A 17,399-nucleotide genomic window follows, 5' to 3' on the forward strand; every position below is an offset into this window, starting at 1 on the left:
AAGATATGATGTGGTTTTATTTTTCACCGGTTCAGGGGGCGGCGGGGTACTTAAGCGCACTCCTGTGCCTGCGCGACCCTTCAGGTAAGAAGAACGACAGCGTGGACTACTTTTGTAGGACTAGGAAATATTGGCGGAGTGAGACCTCTTCCCTTTTATCTGCTACAAGACAGCCAGGCAGGAGACCTCAGACGTTCATCCGTGGTCTAACCTTCATCCTTGTTATTTTGCAAGCAGCACCATGTTTGCTGTCAGAAATGCACTTCGCCTCGGCTCCAGGTTATTCATCCCTGCGGTGACAAGAAGAGGCTGTGCCGGAGCTGCCATCCCCATAGACGACGTAGTGAACGGACTCACAGAGGAGCAGATACAGGTTAGCCACACTAGCTAGCTAATGCTAGCAAAACAAAGTGCACACTTGTGTCTGTGCGTGTCAACCGCAGGCATTAAAACAATCACATACTCTCAGAGACCAACATTTTTAGTGTGTTGTATAGTTTTGTGAATTTTAAGGGCAATAAAAGAAGACAGTTTTGCGAGGACACAGTCCCCCATTACGTGATGACATAAGTTAGCTAACAGCTACAAATTAAATGAAAAAAATCAAAAGCTACCGACTAATACTCGATTAATTTATCTAATTACATTTATCTAATTAGAAAATGGTCTATTTAACTAATTTTACTAGTTACATTATTAAACAATTTTATTAAATTTCCACGTATGACTTTACAAAGTAGGTTGTGGTAATAAATGGTAGTAATGGAGTGACTGATGCCGACATTGGTTTACAGTCGATATTAAATCAAATCAAAGGTGACTGCAGGCCGGGTATATTTTTGCGCAAAGTGAAGGAGACTGGACCCGAGGCTGCAAGGAGAGCAGGGGGTGGGTGGGGTTCATATACAGGATTTGATTGGATGGAAGGAGTTGTCTCAGATCCCAGACCTTTTATAAAGTCAAATATACATGCAATGCCAGTTAAAACATTTCAGTATGATTGGGCAAACAACACGTCCACCTGTAAATCAAACAACACACTTACCTCCATCTCCAGGCAGGTGAAAAGCTTTCTCAAGCCGTCACTTTATGATCTTCATCCTCCCAGCACAGTCATTACAGGTATGGTTTTTGCTAAGTAATTGTTTTACGTCCTTTCCACAGCTGAGGCAAACAGTTCGCAAATTCTTTGTAGAAAAACTTGCACCTCATGCCGACGAGATCGATAAGAAGAACGAGTTCCCAGGAATGCGGGTGAGTTGAAATGCACAAGTGACAAAATTCAGAAAGTTGTAGCTGATGTACCAAGTAGTAATGGAACTTGGGGACAGTACTTCTAGGTGGTAAAAGAAAACAACACATTGTTGATACATCTGTTGACATTCCTTACTTGCTGTATCCTGCACCACCACTTCTGAATATCGTAAGCAATCCAGTGAGCTCAGCTGGCTTTTCTAAAGGAATCGGCATTGCTTTTTGAGCTTTAAAAAAGCACTTTTATATCTAATCATATCGGAAAATGTGGTTGTCAAAAGCTTACTGTACTTTCAACGATTTCTTTAAGCTGTTCTTTTTCTAGGGTGGAGCGATTGTAAAGCATACATCTTTAATAACTTTAAAAAACAAGAATTTGGCTCACAAGTTTGAATTTATTTTGGATTTTCTCTAATCCACACAGGCTCAAAAGTACATGTATAGGCTCAAATATATACATAAACCACTGCTAAAACTTGGTTTGGAGCAGGGGCTTCTTTTCAGGGGATTCCAGTTCAGGCTTGAGCTTTGGTGGTTTCTGGGTTGTTCCTGAACCTCCTAACTAGTTTCCTCTCATCTTGGGTGACAGTTTGGGTCTTCTTCCAGAACTTGGCAAAGTTGTGACACATCCAATTTACTTCTACCTGCATGCAACTGTGTGAACTGACGAATCTGCAATTACTTACAAGTCATTTCTGAGCATTGGTCAAGCCAATGAGTGGAGAATCAAACAAATCCTCTTTGTGCTGCCACAGGAAAACAACCACTTGTATTTTTTAAGTCTCTAAAGATGCTGTACAAGCATTCCTGGAAAGAGAACAGTTCAAAGAAATCATTAAAGGACCAAATTTGTCGTGACGTTCATGCCCATGATGACTGTATGTAAACATCTGACCACAGCTGCATGACACCAATATATGTATATATAGCTAATATCGGCTGTTACTATTGGTTGAGCTCTAGTAGATATGCATGTTCAACTGTACCTCCAGTGTATTGTTTCTACTAACTTTCTGCTTTCCCTCTTAAACAGGATTTTTGGATAGAAATGGGGACGATGGGACTTCTTGGCGTCACTGCTCCAGGTGTGACAGCTGTGATTTTTATGTAGCAGGCAGTTCATACAGTTACAGTTATGTCTAACACATATTTTATGGTTCATATCAAGGCATAAAGGTTTCTATTTTTTTTTTTTTTTAGCTGTTATTAGGCGAGTTTACACTCAGCTCACACTGTATATCCCTTTCAGTGGAATGTGGAGGCACAGGATTGGGCTATCTAGATCATATAATTGTGATGGAGGAGCTGTCACGAGTGTCAGCAGCCGTCGGTCTCAGTTATGGCGCCCACTCTAACCTTTGCGTTAACCAGCTGGTACGCCACGCCAATGAAAAGCAGAAGGAGAAGTATATGACGAAGGTCAGGATCAAACAATTCATGTTTAAATATTATCGAAAAACATTGAACGTAATGAGCTTGTTTACTTATTTCATTAATCGTGTTATTTCCTTTGCCAGTTACTGACAGGAGAACATGTTGGAGCCCTGGCAATGAGTGAGCCCAATGCTGGCTCTGATGTTGTGTCAATGAAACTCAGAGCAAAGAAAGAAGGTAAGACGCCCAAACTGTGACTCACTTCTCTGTGGTAATGATAAATGTTCAGCTTAATCATACATCCAGTATGTGGAGCACATAAATAAGATCTGCTATTAGCTTTCTTGGTCTTACAGATCTGTGTGTTTGTTTTGTGTTTGTTTTTTGTACTCTTGGTCCGCTTTGCCAGTGTCACGTAGCTTTATTTGTGTGTTTATTGAGTGCTATTAATATCAAGGACTTTACAAGAAGAAGGATTAATTATTCTATTATTTTGTTCACCTCAAAATCATTAATATCTGAATGCATTATTACATAAGAACATCTTCTGAAAGCTATTATCATGGTATGTTAATAGATATGTGTTGGACACTCTCTTGATGGGGGGGAGAGTTTTCAGGGCTTTATTAGCTCAGGGTTTGACAGAAATGCTATTGGCATTTACCACACTGAAAATGTACAAATGAGTCAGACTCAGCAAGGTGTCGTGTGTGTGCTGCATGGCCAGATTGTGAGTATGAGCTGCTTATAGAGGCATAAAATTTGACTGTGTTGTTTATCTGAAAACATTATTTTGATAGTTAATAAGATGTGACAGCAGCAACAAAAAGTCGGGCTTTTTTAAAATGGAGTTTGTGAGGTTATAGACTGTATTATGTAAGTATTGAAGTTAAAAGCTTTTTTTTTTGCGTATGTCATAAACAAGTTATGAATAGAACTATTTGAGCTGCTGTTTTCGTAGCCTTGTTAGCACCATCAGCTCACAGGAAGACAGTTTTGTACCTGCATCAGATTTCTACCTGGTACTTCCTGCCACAGTGCTTGTTAGTTTAGCTGCTGATTCTAAATTGGCAATAGGTGAATGTGTTGTTCAGTTTCACTGATTCAGCCTCCTGATGGAGTGATAACCTGTACAGATTGCACCCCACTGCTTGCTCAGGGACTGCTGGGGTGGGTTCAAGCTGTGGTGAAGAACATGGATGAATTACTTTTGCTGCCTGGTGCGACATTCGGGGATGGGGAGAAAATTTTCACTGCTGTGAAGCAAAGTTCTCACATGTCTTTGATAGGTTTGTCTCCTTGCAGTGGATGCAGGCAGTGTTTTTTTTTTTTTTTTTTTTTTTATATACATAGACTGTATATAAAAGATCAACATAGCTACCATGAGGTCACTCATTGGTGAAGTGATGAGGCAGTGGTGGATCTGATCAAGACCCTGAGGGAAACATGCACACTAACCCTCATCCTAAAGCATACCCTGTGTTATCTTCCTTCTGGACACAAATGGGGAAGATTATTTGTAAAATGTATCGTATTTTATTCATTAAGACTTGAAACTACAAACTAAGAGCATAAACTCATTATAAAACATTGATAATGAAGTCATGGATCAAGGGAGCCGAAGCACTGTACTCCAATGGGCCTCTGTACAGTCAAAGTCGCTGTCTGCTTGCCATTTGAAATAATGCAGGTTTGAGGCACTTCACTTTTCAAACTCAAATGCCATGTCCATCTTTTATATACAGTCTATTGTGTATATTTGGCTGAATGACGAGCAGTTTTTCCACTTCAAACTTCAACATAAATAGAAATATTAGAGGTTGTGTGCATAAAAGTTTTAGGACTGTCCATGAAGAGCTTGGCATAAGCCAAAGGCATCAACAAGACCAAAATGCCAAGCACCTATACTGCCCAAGGCCGGTGAAAACAAATGCAAATATATACAAACATGAATTCCAGCAGGAAATTGTGATGCCTTAACAGCAAAAAGATGTGAAGAGACAGATAGTATCTACTGGCAGGCCTAAGAGAACCAAAATAGTATCAGTGCCTTTTGTTTTTTTAAATTTTTTTAATTTTTTTTATGACAATATCAAATGTCAAATCCTCAAAATTACCAGCTGCACAGCTCTCTAGTGCTTCCACACATGCGCCACTTGGTGAAAGAATCATTGCCATCAGGTGTAAGCCATGAGGTTTGGAGGCAGCATTCATGCTTTGTAAGTACTGCCTTTCAAGCTGTGGGTGATTGTCAGTATTTTGACAAAGCCCAGAGAGAATTTTTAAGTTGTTGGAAAATGCAGTGCCCTGAAATTGTTATATTACAAAGTAACTACTATATGAACATAATCTTTTCACAGGAGACTATTACGTTCTGAATGGAAACAAGTTCTGGATCACGAATGGCCCGGATGCCGATGTGCTTATTGTGTATGCCAAAACGGATCCCGAGGCCTATCAAAAAGGCATCACAGCTTTCATTGTCGAAAAGGTAAATTCAGTAAAAGAAGGTGTACTAATAATAAACAAGTGTCTTTATTTGTGCATTTATATATACGCTTTGTGTAGGGAACACCGGGATTCTCGACCGCACAGAAGCTCGACAAACTCGGCATGAGAGGCTCAAGCACCTGTGAGCTCATCTTTGAAGACTGCAAAATCCCAGGTGTGCCTCACTATGCATTGTTACTTTATGTCATCCTAATGCAAACTGATTGTCTTTTATCAGCGTGGAATTTATTTTGTTTTCGTTTCTCCTGTCTTTTATAGCGGAGAACATCCTGGGTCCATTAAACAAAGGCGTGTATGTGATGATGAGCGGCTTAGATCTGGAGCGACTGGTGCTTGCATCTGGACCTATTGGGTAAGGTTCACCAGAAGAGGTTGGCTGGTTGGTTTACACTGATGTCAAGTTATATCTAATCACATATACATGTTGATTTAATTAGAAATGACCAAGTATTTTAGTACATAAATGCTGTATCCAGTGATTCTGTGAGTGTGTGCTTCAGCTTTGAAAGTTACTGGACTTGGTGTGCGAGAAGTTGGTTTATGTGTTGTTCATTAGCATGCTGAGCCTGGACTGACACAGCCATTTTCCACTATTACCTGCTCAGGTTGGCTCAGCTCCACTTGGTTTTTAGGGTTTTCCATTAAGTGGTAGCACCTGGTACTAGCCACCTTTTTAGTACCCACTTGGCTGAGATTCCAAGTGATCTGAGGCAATCCAAAAATGTGACTTCAACTGACTGCATGCCACCGATTGGCTAGTCAGTGGCATCACGTGATGCGGCCGTTTTTAAAGCCCAGTAAGAAAGAAAATGGCTGCACAAAACGCAACACTGTGGCCCGCGAGTTGGACGAAAAGCTATACACCGAGCAGCAGGTATATACCGCTGCCTCAACGCCCTCCTTTGTTGTGGTGTTCATGTCGCACACATGACGTCACCGGACTTTTGCCCGTGTTGCCGTAACGACTCCATGCACATTAGGTGTTTGCCCATGCTGACTTTGATGAAGTGATATTTTGTGCCGTTTCAAAGCTGAAATTTCACGTCTCTGTATAGTGGTTAATTTAAGTTCATTTGATTTGCAGTATTTGATTGGCTAATGCAGGAACTCCTTTTATATCATGGGCCACATACAGCTCACCTTAATCTTAAGTGGCCCAGACCAATGAAACTACATGATAAACATGTACAATTACAGAAAAGTTCTGGTAGTTCATTGGCCAGACTGTCCTGTAATTTAAATTTAGTTAAACATGTTTAACATATATTTTTTGAATGTTGTCCTATAACCTTAGAGATGTGACACATTTCATTTAATGTGACATCCTCATATTGTGTTTCAGCATCATGCAGGCGGTTCTGGATGCTGCTATTCCCTATCTGCATGTCAGAGAGGCTTTCGGACAGAAGATCGGACACTTTCAGGTTTTGCCTTCATTTTTCACTTTCCTCAGAGAATAAAAATTCAAATATTTTGACGGCCATTGTGTTGAATGATTTGTTTAATTCACGTTTACTCAAGTCAGACTGACCTGATGTTCATCTGTTTGACAGCTGATGCAAGGGAAGATGGCTGACATGTACACCAGGCTGAGCGCCTGTCGGCAGTATTTGTACAGTGTTGCACGTGCTTGTGACAGAGGACACTTCAGCGCAAAGGTGAGAAGATTTGTAATCACGTCTGCTTCTGCAGCACTCAGTCAGTCACTTTAGCCAAGAAGTTTCCTAAATTCATATCCTGTATAATGGCCCCTTTTAAGCATTAAATAAGAATTTTATAGAAAATGTTGTAATATATAATCTTTTGTTGGATCCTAAAGGTTCTCATTTTCAAGTCTGCATCCAGTTACTTGTTTTTTTTTCTTTCCGTAGAGACTTTCTTGTCTAACTCAGTGACTGTGATGCTTTGTGTGTTTGCAGGATTGTGCTGGAGTGATCCTGTATTGTGCTGAGAATGCCACTCAGGTTGCTTTGGATGGGATTCAATGTTTGGGTGAGTGCCAAGAACCAGAGCTGAAATGAAATGAGAGTAGATTCTTAAACTGAGGAAATTGTCATGATTTAATCAATGTACAATGTACAAACAACATATTTCAGGTTGCAACCAACACACAGCTGTTAGGAAGGTCTAGTTAACAGAAAGAAAGTTCATAGTAAAATGAGGGATTTCCCCTAAAGCCAGTTTCACACGTAGACTATAGCTGAGCTTTTCTCGGCTTCACCCAGCAAAACTGCACAAAACAAAGATGTCTGTAGCAGTCAGATTATTCATTAAATGAGTGTAACCTTGTTAGTTTACTTGAAAAAGAGTCGAGTGTAGGTCACATGTCTGACTTCTTGCAAATTATTTGCAGACCCTGTTAAACCAGCTGGAGGATTTCTAGTACTGAGAATGTGCCTGAAACACATATTTTTCCTGTTGTGAGAGGGCAGCACTGTGATCTGTTACCAGCTTAGTTCGCCCGACAATTTGTGGAGTTCATGTGTAAAAACCTCTTACTAATTAGTTGATGTGATAACCCCTTATCCATTACACTGATTCTTTCCTAATAAACCGCAACAACAGTCTGACTTGTTTTAATCCTTTCTGCTCTGACAGTCACTGGCTGCTGGAGCTGACATAGATCTATAGAATTTATTTGCTGAGGTGCCTATATGAAGTCACTTTTTCATTCATTTTGTTTTGGAGACATAGATATCTGATATTCCAACATGGTTTTTGTTGATTAACAGATGGCCACCCTTGAGCTCTGTTACTACTCGGTAACTTTGCACTAACATCTTTATGTCCTTTGTCAGGTGGCAATGGCTACATCAATGACTACCCACTGGGGCGATTTCTGCGTGACGCAAAGCTGTATGAAATTGGTGCCGGGACAAGTGAAGTTCGCAGACTCATCATTGGACGAGCCTTCAACTCCTTGTTCAAATAAAGCTGAGGGGGTGATCACCAAAAGACTGCGAGTGGTTTGCTGTGGATGATAAAAGTTATTCACACACACAAGGCCTTACTCTACAAAAGAACTTGTCACCAAGGATTTTGATTAGTTTCAGTCAAAACAGATCATTATGAAATTGTGATATTAGAACTCGACATAATGAAAAGCAATTTTAACTACATTAAGTGGCCTTTATGTGACTTTTTTTAGCTACAGTACAAAAATGTTCGTATTCTCCAACCAGGTAGCAAGAAGTTGCTGTGAAATCTGTTGATAAAGGCCCAATCATTTTGGTGATTGGTCACTGAAATGTGTATTCCTTGTGTGGTTGCTGGAGGTTACTGGCAGTCGCTGGTCACAGAGAGGTATACACTAAAAACCCTTCAGCCAACATGTTTCAAATTGTGCAACTTTTACACTCACTGGCTGCATTGAAGAACCGTGTATCATATAGGGGCTCAGTGTTACCTCACTTATTATCACTACAGTTTAAAAAAACAAGTCTGATGACGTTGCCGCCATCATTGTCTGAATTTTCTTGATTTGTAAGTGTGAAATCGAATCTAACTGTAGTTCAGATCTTCAGAAACATGATTTCAAAGCAAACTGAAATATGTGAAAAGGGCAAATGTCTGTCAGCGCTCTGCTAGCATTTGTTTCTTTTTGGGAGCATATGTCACTGTTTGTATACAATAAAAATCAGTCTGTAGAAATCTCTCAGATTTGTCTTCCTTTCTGCAAAGAATTATGTAGTTGTACATTGTGAACGTGTATGAAATGAAATCTTATAAAATAAAAATTGTAATTTTCTATTTCTGTCTGTGTTTATTGCACACATTTATGAAAGATTTGTAATCCACGTTCCATGAACTTTTTTTCTCCTTGCGTTTTGCACTGATTGAGAATTACAGCTGCTGTGAATTATGAGATTAGTCAGGTTTATATGGGTGGGAGAAATATTGCAGGGAAAATAAATCTGCTGTCGAGCTCCATACCTCAATCCATGAAGCCCGGATAAATTTGGTTTAATTCCATTTTATTTCAATTTTTCGGGAGAATTATTGTGATATATCTCCTGTGACACTGGAACAGCATCCTGTCTGTAAAATGCAAAACCTCCAGTTTGCACTGCATAACCTGTGATATGTGTTTAAACCCCCTGTCCTACATGTTAGAGTAGCCTTAAAACAACCAAGATGAATATTGGTTTAGGGATGATTTACATGCCCTAAATTAAAATATAAGTTATAAAAGTCAAATTCATAATCGAGGCTATCAAATGTTAAACTATGAGGACAACGTGTTAGCATAGTTTTGCATTTTTTTTACATTTTAATAGTTTGAGGGGGAACTCGTTTATTACAGCCTATTATATCTGCCGTGTATGAGTCAGGTTGACTAATGTGCAGAAGATAGGGAGGTTGGATTTATTTCTGTGAACTAGAAGAGCATTTGTGCATTGTTTGTATCTTGGAATAAAAAAGAGGTCTGGTAAAAGCATGTCTCTATAGTTCCTCTGTATCCACTGAACACAGGGAAAAGCCAAAGAGGAGCCAGTAGCTCGAGCTATAATTGAAGGGAATTAAACATGGATGGGAGCTGCGTTACTGGGTGGATTTTCACCCATTTCCAGAGAGAGAGAGAGAGACATATTTGGATTCAACAAGGTGCAAACATGAACAGTACTTATGAAGACTGTGACATTTAAACTGTGCTCAAGGGTGCTAGGGGGCTCAAGGTATCCCAAGAAAGGATCTCCCACACTCCACATTGATATTGAGTTCTGACCATCTGAATATCACAGCAGAAATAAACTACATGTGGTCTTGAGCTACTCCTCATTGCCTTGTAATTCTGTAGAAAATATGAGACTTAATGGAAACATAAATGGAAATACAGTATTTATGGGAAAAATCACTTGTACAATTGAGGCCATTTCTGACAAGGCTTAGGAGAAAATTAGATGCTTCAGCTCATGGTTGAATGCATCTCTGAGGTGCTGTGCCTTTTTAATACTATATAAGCACAAATGATGCATTTTTATGACAAGCTGTTGCTAATAACGTGCCTAAAGCAGGGGTGTCCAACTCCAGGCCTCAAGGGCCCGGAACATCAAGACATGTTGAGGAGGTGATTTAGCCATTTAAATTAGCTGTGTTGGATCAAGGACACATCTAAAACCTGCAGGACACCGGCCCTTGAGGCCTGAGTTGGACACCCCTGGCCTAAAGATACAATTTAAAATGGATTCTTTTCCAAGTTGTCGTCTGTCTGTAAACGTGACATTTTTTTATGGTTAAGTGAATCATAGTTAAAGTAGATCAAAAGCATTCCTCTGAAAATGGTCAGGTACAAGGACTGGACTGAAAATGAGTAAAAGCAGCCAATGTCTGAGGAAAAACTTTAAAAGATCTTCAGAAAACCTGGAGAACTATTGCTCCAGACATTTTGCCTCAAGACTTTTGTACGGTACTGTACCCGGACCAGCCCATCTGGCACCAACAACAATGCCAAAGTTCCTTAAACTACGTTTCTTCCTAGTTCGGATGCTTGGTTTGTAATTTCATAGTTTTCAGTTAAATAATTCTGCAACTGAGGCGGCAACACTGGGACTGTTTGTTTATTCCTGGCAGAACAAGCAAAATTTATGGTCGAAACCACATACTAAACCATTTGAGGAAAAAAAATGCTAAATTCAATCCACAAAACTAGAAATATTGGCAGTTAAATGGATACGCTCATTAGTATCAAGCAGGATATAAATTCACACATTCGCCATGTGTATCTGTCCACCCACTCCAATAACTTTGATACTGGGCTAGTAAGTCAGGCAAAAAGATAAAAGATTTTTAGGAAATGTTTGATACTTTGATGTAGCCCTCTTAGCAGGTTGACCACATCCACTTCAAATGAGGTCAGAAGAACTGTCACACTTCCGTGCTGCTTTTGTGTGAATGCGCCGAGTTTTCAGTTTGGCGACATGATAAATCACCTCTGACACGAGGTTGTTGTTGAGGGACTAGGGATGCTTGAACATCTATGACACCTAGCGCACACCTCGTACATGGTAATACGTTTCATATTGCATGTAGTTGTTGCAAAACGTCTTTTTTTGTCTTCAGTTGCTTTTGCAGTTTTCAGCCATTGTACTTTAAGTCACCCAGAAAAATGTACTGGATTTTTTTTTTTTTTACCAGAATTGTTCTTCATAATGCTAAATTATGAGGCTTTTTCTGATAAAGAGCACATCTGGGGGAGCACGTGAGTTGTTTCGCTATGGCACACGAAGTTGTTATAACTCAAATAGCCCAAGAATTCACAGCCTTTACAAGTATTCAAGTCTGCAGACATTTACATGGCAGACGTGAGTGGGAAGTGAGCTTTGTGCGTTCTAATCATGATATACTACATCAACATGGTGTTTAATTTACAGGTGTTCTCTAACCACATAGTTAGTGCAAGAATTTACACGTTAACTCTGTATACATCAGTTAATAACAGTCGAGGCCTTAGGAAATCCACATGTCTGTACAAAACACAGTGCCCTCAACCAAACAGGAAATCCGTGATTTTCCACTTTACAGATTTCATCATTTTCAGGCTTTCTATCTTTTTTTTTTTTTTTTTGGCCTGTCCCGTTTGGCTCTTTTGCCATCAGAATTGTTGTCTAAAGGCAAAGAAAGATGCCCAACGGATTTACTTTACCAAATTGACCATCCCAGCCTTGCCGTAATGGTCCATTTGATTCACCTTTTATTGTTTATTTTATTTTCACTTAATGAATACGGGACAGACTTGACTGGGGGAAAGAAGGGGAGAAAGAAAGAGGGAAAGAGAAACAGCTGAGAAGAGGGACGGGGGAGAAGGGCAAAAGACAAAAACCAACAGAATGAGCAGAAAAAAAAAAGAAATAAAAAAAAGAAAGAAAAAATGCATATATCAATCACCTGGATCACCTGCTGAGAAAGAAAAAAGAAAGCAAGCAGAAGAGAACAAGAGTAACAGAATAAACAACATCACAATGATATATGGGAATATGACAGTAAATACTAAATGTTAAACATTATTGTGCAGCACATAAGATCAACAGAACACAGTGTGCTTTGAGGTAGGAGCCAAAAAGGGTGTAGTTTGTGGGTGTGATCACCCGTGTGTACACCTGTGAGCATGGACGCGCTTGTTTTTTGTTTTTTTAAAAGGTTCCTTCATGTAATAATCTGCTAGAGGGTGTGGGGGGGCCACAGCCCCGTCCTCCAGGGCATGAAGCAGGTGTGGAGGAGATCAAAACTCCAGACATCCAGAGGCCCCCAGAACACAAGAGACCAAGGAAGACCAACAGAGGGGCAGCTGCGCCACTGTCCCAGAAAGAGCTGAGGAGAGTCCCAGATGAGGGCTCACTCAGCAGCCGCGGAGCAGAAGCCAGGGGGAGTTGCAGTGACGCGCCCGTGAGCTCCGCCGGCAGCCAGCTGCGCCTGAGTGACTGAGCCCCAGGCCGAGAGGCCGGGGGCACCCCACCTCCGAAGTGGCCCGAGCGAGCCCCAGGCCCCAGGCCCCGATAAGCGGCCGCCAAGGAGTGAGCCGGTGTGTACCTGGACGCCCATCCCCGGACACAAAGAACCACCAACGCACCGATGTCTGAGGGGGTCCGCCACTGGCAGGGGAAGTGGTGGTAGGGGGAGATAGGCCTCCAAACCTTGGAGGGCCTGAGATGTCCCCAGAGAGGTGGCGCCTGACACCCAACCTGACATATAGACACAGACATACAGGCACACACAGATACAAACATCCATTCCCACCCTCATGCTCTCATATGCACTCACTCCACACTCAACCAACGTGGAGACAGACATAAAGAGACGTTGTACACACGATCACACTCCCCAAGCGTACTCTACAAACCGGGTCTAGGTGCCCCCGCCCCTGGAGGGGGGAACTGCACCCAGACCCAGGTGGTGTTTCCCTTTTCCCTGCGGTGGGGGGAGGCAGACCGCCCCGACTCCGCAGCAGCAGGAAGGCTCCACACTCCAGACCGCAGTCGGACGGCCAACTCCTCCTCCTAGTCCTAGCCCCCCCGCTCCAGCAGGTCGCAGAGAACGGGGGTGAGAGAAGACTCCGAACCTCCCTCCACCCGCTCATTGTAATGTTGATGCATGTGTGTTCTAAGGTGCATTTAAAACCCAGGAGGGCATGGAGCTACCTGCCAGAGAGCAGCAGGTAAGCGCATGGTCCCTCCTGCTAGCCCTCAATGTCTACGTGTATTTAAAATTGAGAGGTGGGCAACGATGCCAGGGGTGGGGTGTACACCCTGATGGTACTTTGGACTCCGTGTATCGTGCCCACCCCCAAGATCCTATATGTATGTGTAATGAGAGTGTGAGTAATGTGAATGTCTAAGTTGTGGGATAAAATTGAGGCAGAGGCAGCCAGAAGGGGACAGAGGGAGGGGGGGGGGGGGGGGTAGCCTCCTCTGCACCCTGGTGACACACCCCTACTCCAAGGCCCTGCATGTGTGGGTGGTTGTGGTGGAGCGGGAAGAGGGAGGCAGCTGGAGATGGGGAGGGAAGGAAGGGAGGGGCAAGTGACCCCTCCCTGGGGCCAGCTCCCCCGCTGACCCCAGTAGGCACCCCCATACTCCGCAACCCACCAGGGAAAGGGGGCCCAGGCCCATCCAGACCGGGCCCAGTGCAGCAGCGCCGCCCGGCCCCAGAGAGCCCGGGACAGTCCACCCAACCCCACCACAGAGAAAACTGCACCCACCCGACCATCCACTCATCTTCCAGACTACATAAGACAATAAACACCCAGGCTGAGATCTTCCTCCACCTCTCCTGTATCTCCCCCTCCTGCAGAGGGAGCTCCTGAGGAGAGGAAAGCTCCTGCAAGATGTGACAATCTCCCCCACCAGTTGAAGAGCCCCCCAGGTGGCTCGACGCACCGGCGGCACCCTGCTCCAGGGCTGGGCCCCCATGCACCCGCCCACCCACAACCCCGGCAACACACCAACCAGGACCCAAGCCCCCGAGGCCCGGTCCGGGTCCCAGCCCAGAGACGGAGCGCCCCCAGAACCTCACGCCCATCCCGGACCCACCCAGGGGCAGCCAGGCTACCAGGTCAGTAACCCACGTCCGTCAGCACAGACCCTCCCCTAGCCCCGCTGCACGCAGCCGCGAGGAAACAGTCACCGGAGAGCCAACAGAGCCCCTAACCGGACATGACCGCTACCCCGGGTTGAGCCCCCCAAGGAAGATGCCTCCGGGGAACCCCCCGACGCCCTAAGCCTGTCCCTACCCCCACACCAATCACAACAGTGAAGGCGGGACCAAACTATGACCCCCCACCCCCACTAGGTGATGGAGCTGATCAAAGGAGCCCAGAGCAATTGATCTGATGTGGTGGCAGAGGCTGTATCAAGACTAATGTAATCTAATAGATAATTTCTATATTGGTTAGAATTAAGATTATTTTTATTTTTCCAGTTCATGAGGACAGTTTTCTTGGCTATGCATAGGGCAGTGAAAACCATATGGGCTGTATTCTTTTCTGAAGTGACATTATCTAAGCTGCCCAACAAACACACTAAGGGGGAAGTTGGAATGTTACATTTCAGACACTTCGATAAGTCTTCACATATCTCGCGCCAAAACTTCTGAACTGGTGGACAGAACCAAAGAGCGTGGCTTTCTATCTTAATGACATCCTCCATATTTGGTCAGTTTAGTCTAAAGACCTCGGGGAAGCTAAATTGCGAGTTTCTGAGTTTTCATTGAAAGGCGTGTCGATGGAACAGTGGTGAATTATGGTGTTTTGTCAAGAAACCTTAACGTGTAATTAACCAGACTTGTAGCATGGAATTAAAACTTCTAGCATGAGGCCACACTCAAAAAAAACAAAACAAAAAAACATCCCTGACCCTCAGTAAACATGAAGCAATATTTTAAAAAAGGCGACTGAAATATGAAATGAAAGATTTCTTTTTTCAAATAATTGATCACTAAGGAAAATGTGCTTGGTGTAAACTGAATGTGCACCTGTCAAGTGAATTTCAAATAACCAGATTCCATTAAATGCAACATTTTATATTGTACTTATGAAACAATATTACACACATTTTTTTTAGCGCATATGGATGTGTGGATTTCGATTCAGACCCTCCTCTGTACTGGTGACTAAAACCTACAGATCATGATGATGCAAACGTTTTTCATGCTATGTTTAATAGCATCGCCATCATGTGTCATTACGTACAATACAACTTGAAGATCACAGTGATCCTCATGCCCGAAACACATTTATTACAATTTTCCAAATTTAAGGACTAGCATGGTTGTGTGTTGTTCCTACACAGAAAACACTGAGTCATAATAGACAAAGACCTTCTTTGTAATGAAGTTACACTGTGTGCTTCTCAGGCATAGTGTCATCACCACAGGGCTATGGGTGGTTGGTATTTTTTGGTGGACCGCATGCAAGTATATGTCGTAAGTATGATATAAGCAGTCTGAAGCCATTTAGTTTTGATCATTAGTTCACCCATTGTGACATTTTAGCTCTTTATGGAGAAGAACCAAAATGCAGACACAACCTAAATGACATAAATAACAAAGTACATAAACAAAAATAACCCTTTAATGACTGATTTCCCCCTAAAAAGAAAAGAAAAAATAGGAGAGGATAACAAATAGAAGTAAACACGGAAGATAAAAGGAATGTGTTAAGACAAGGAAGGATTGGATCAGATCAGGGAACTCCTCCTTAGTTTGAATGCTGGTCTCAGCTGTGTCTTCAAAGTTATACACAAAAATGCAAAATTAGCAAATATATGTTGACACTATTACTGTCTATATCGTTACAATGGTAGTCAGTTATGTCTGTAATGTTATTAGTTGCTATAAACACAGTGGTTTTGTTAAACGGTGCTCAGGTAGACTATAAGCTGACACAGTGAACTACCTGACATAGACAAATTTCTCTATCTTTAGACCTTTTCACTATTTCTTATGTTATTGTATGCAGGGATAGAAAATATTGTTTGATCAGCAAAGTTTCACAGGAAACATGGACAATGAGCCAAAATATTTGGGGAAATCAACCCACAGGTTTCTGGGAGGAAACAAGTGAGAGCTGATGGAGCTCCATTTAACTGATGTGTAGCCAGCGGCGGTGAGTTCGGAGTACAGGTAACCCCGGGATTCCAGAATACCCCAGAAAGGAGCGCCTTGAGAACGCCACGGTTTCTAGGGGAACGATGCAGAACGAGCTCATGAGATACTTGTTTTCTCTCGTGAGGGAGGACGTCATCAGCCCAGAGCAGAGCAGGGCTGTTGTGTCAGTCCAGACAGATGAGATCATGGATATTGCCACACAGTACCTGCTTGTGCTTGCGCTGTGTTATGTTGATTGTGAAGGGGAGAATTTTGAGCTCATCCCTCTGTAGTCACCTACAGCTGATTCCATTGCTACAGTGCTAACGGGCTCCATACCGCCATCCTTCTGAGAATAAGAACAATGTGCTCACCTGTGTACCTACAAGGACACTGAGAATTCTGCAGAAATTATTGAAATGTATTTTCCTTAAGCCTTTGAATTAAAACAGAAAGACATTGTCTTTTAGATATACTTATTATATTATTCAATCTTTAATTTTCTTTCAGCAGACAGCTAAAATGCAAAGACATTTCCAAACAACCTACTGCAGTAAACACACTCACCGTCGTGCCCAAAGCTTGCTGACACATGCAGAACTTCAAGCTGCTGGACAGCATTGTCTCGTTTCTTCTTTCCTATTGGGCAGCTCCCTTTGGATGAGGGTAAGCCTCTGTTTAGCAGCACGTCTCAGGCATACCTGCTCGACAAGGACCTCACGTTGACCTGAAAGCACCTGCCATTGTAGTAGGGTTGCCAACCGTCCCTTAAAATACGGAATCGTCCCGTATTTAGAAACAAAAGTACTCGTCCCGTATTGAGCTAATAAGGGACGCACTTTGTCCCGTAATACAGTGAGAATCAAAAGTAGTCTATAAATGTTAATGGAATTAACGCTTTGTTTGAAAACATAATTCCCAGCCCCTCTCCTGCTTTGTGACCAATGAGCTGACAGCACACTTATGACAATTCGAGTATGACAATTCAGATTACCGCTCATCTCATTGGTCGAGGAAAGGTCGCTTACGGAGAAAATACCGGAAGACAACAGATGACCACAACAAGAAGCATGGCCAACAGGGAAACAAACGCCGTCACTGCGGTGCAAGTCTCGGACGACAGTACACCTAAAGCTGGGCAAACACTGTGCGATTTTTTCAGTCGCGTTATTCAGCTCCTG

The 17,399-nt window shown here is 42.6% G+C and overlaps 1 protein-coding gene across 2 annotated transcripts in view; it reads left to right on the top strand.

Annotated features, from left to right (window-relative positions):
- The window catches only part of ivd (isovaleryl-CoA dehydrogenase), a 29,324-nt gene extending 20,435 nt beyond the window's left edge, over positions 1 to 8,889 (top strand). Inside the window, exons 1-13 of one of the 2 annotated variants that reach the window (XM_085390534.1) lie at positions 33 to 84; positions 238 to 373; positions 1,165 to 1,254; positions 2,288 to 2,339; positions 2,504 to 2,673; positions 2,772 to 2,865; positions 4,989 to 5,119; positions 5,197 to 5,293; positions 5,398 to 5,491; positions 6,482 to 6,563; positions 6,693 to 6,797; positions 7,059 to 7,131; positions 7,938 to 8,889. In XM_085390534.1, coding sequence (XP_085246660.1) covers positions 242 to 373; positions 1,165 to 1,254; positions 2,288 to 2,339; positions 2,504 to 2,673; positions 2,772 to 2,865; positions 4,989 to 5,119; positions 5,197 to 5,293; positions 5,398 to 5,491; positions 6,482 to 6,563; positions 6,693 to 6,797; positions 7,059 to 7,131; positions 7,938 to 8,071 — 1,254 coding nt within the window. In that variant the 5' untranslated portion in view covers positions 33 to 84; positions 238 to 241 and the 3' untranslated portion in view covers positions 8,072 to 8,889. Of the gene's footprint in view, positions 1 to 32; positions 85 to 237; positions 374 to 1,164; positions 1,255 to 2,287; positions 2,340 to 2,503; positions 2,674 to 2,771; positions 2,866 to 4,988; positions 5,120 to 5,196; positions 5,294 to 5,397; positions 5,492 to 6,481; positions 6,564 to 6,692; positions 6,798 to 7,058; positions 7,132 to 7,937 lie in introns of those variants that run through there. The other variant, XM_085390535.1, reaches the window with a different exon arrangement.
- Positions 8,890 to 17,399: the final 8,510 nt, after the last annotated feature.

The sequence above is a fragment of the Rhamphochromis longiceps genome, linkage group LG19 (assembly GCF_057381845.1).
Source record: "Rhamphochromis longiceps isolate RC_006_pf linkage group LG19, R_longiceps_female_GT1.1, whole genome shotgun sequence".
NCBI classification, from domain to species: Eukaryota; Metazoa; Chordata; class Actinopteri; order Cichliformes; family Cichlidae; genus Rhamphochromis; species Rhamphochromis longiceps.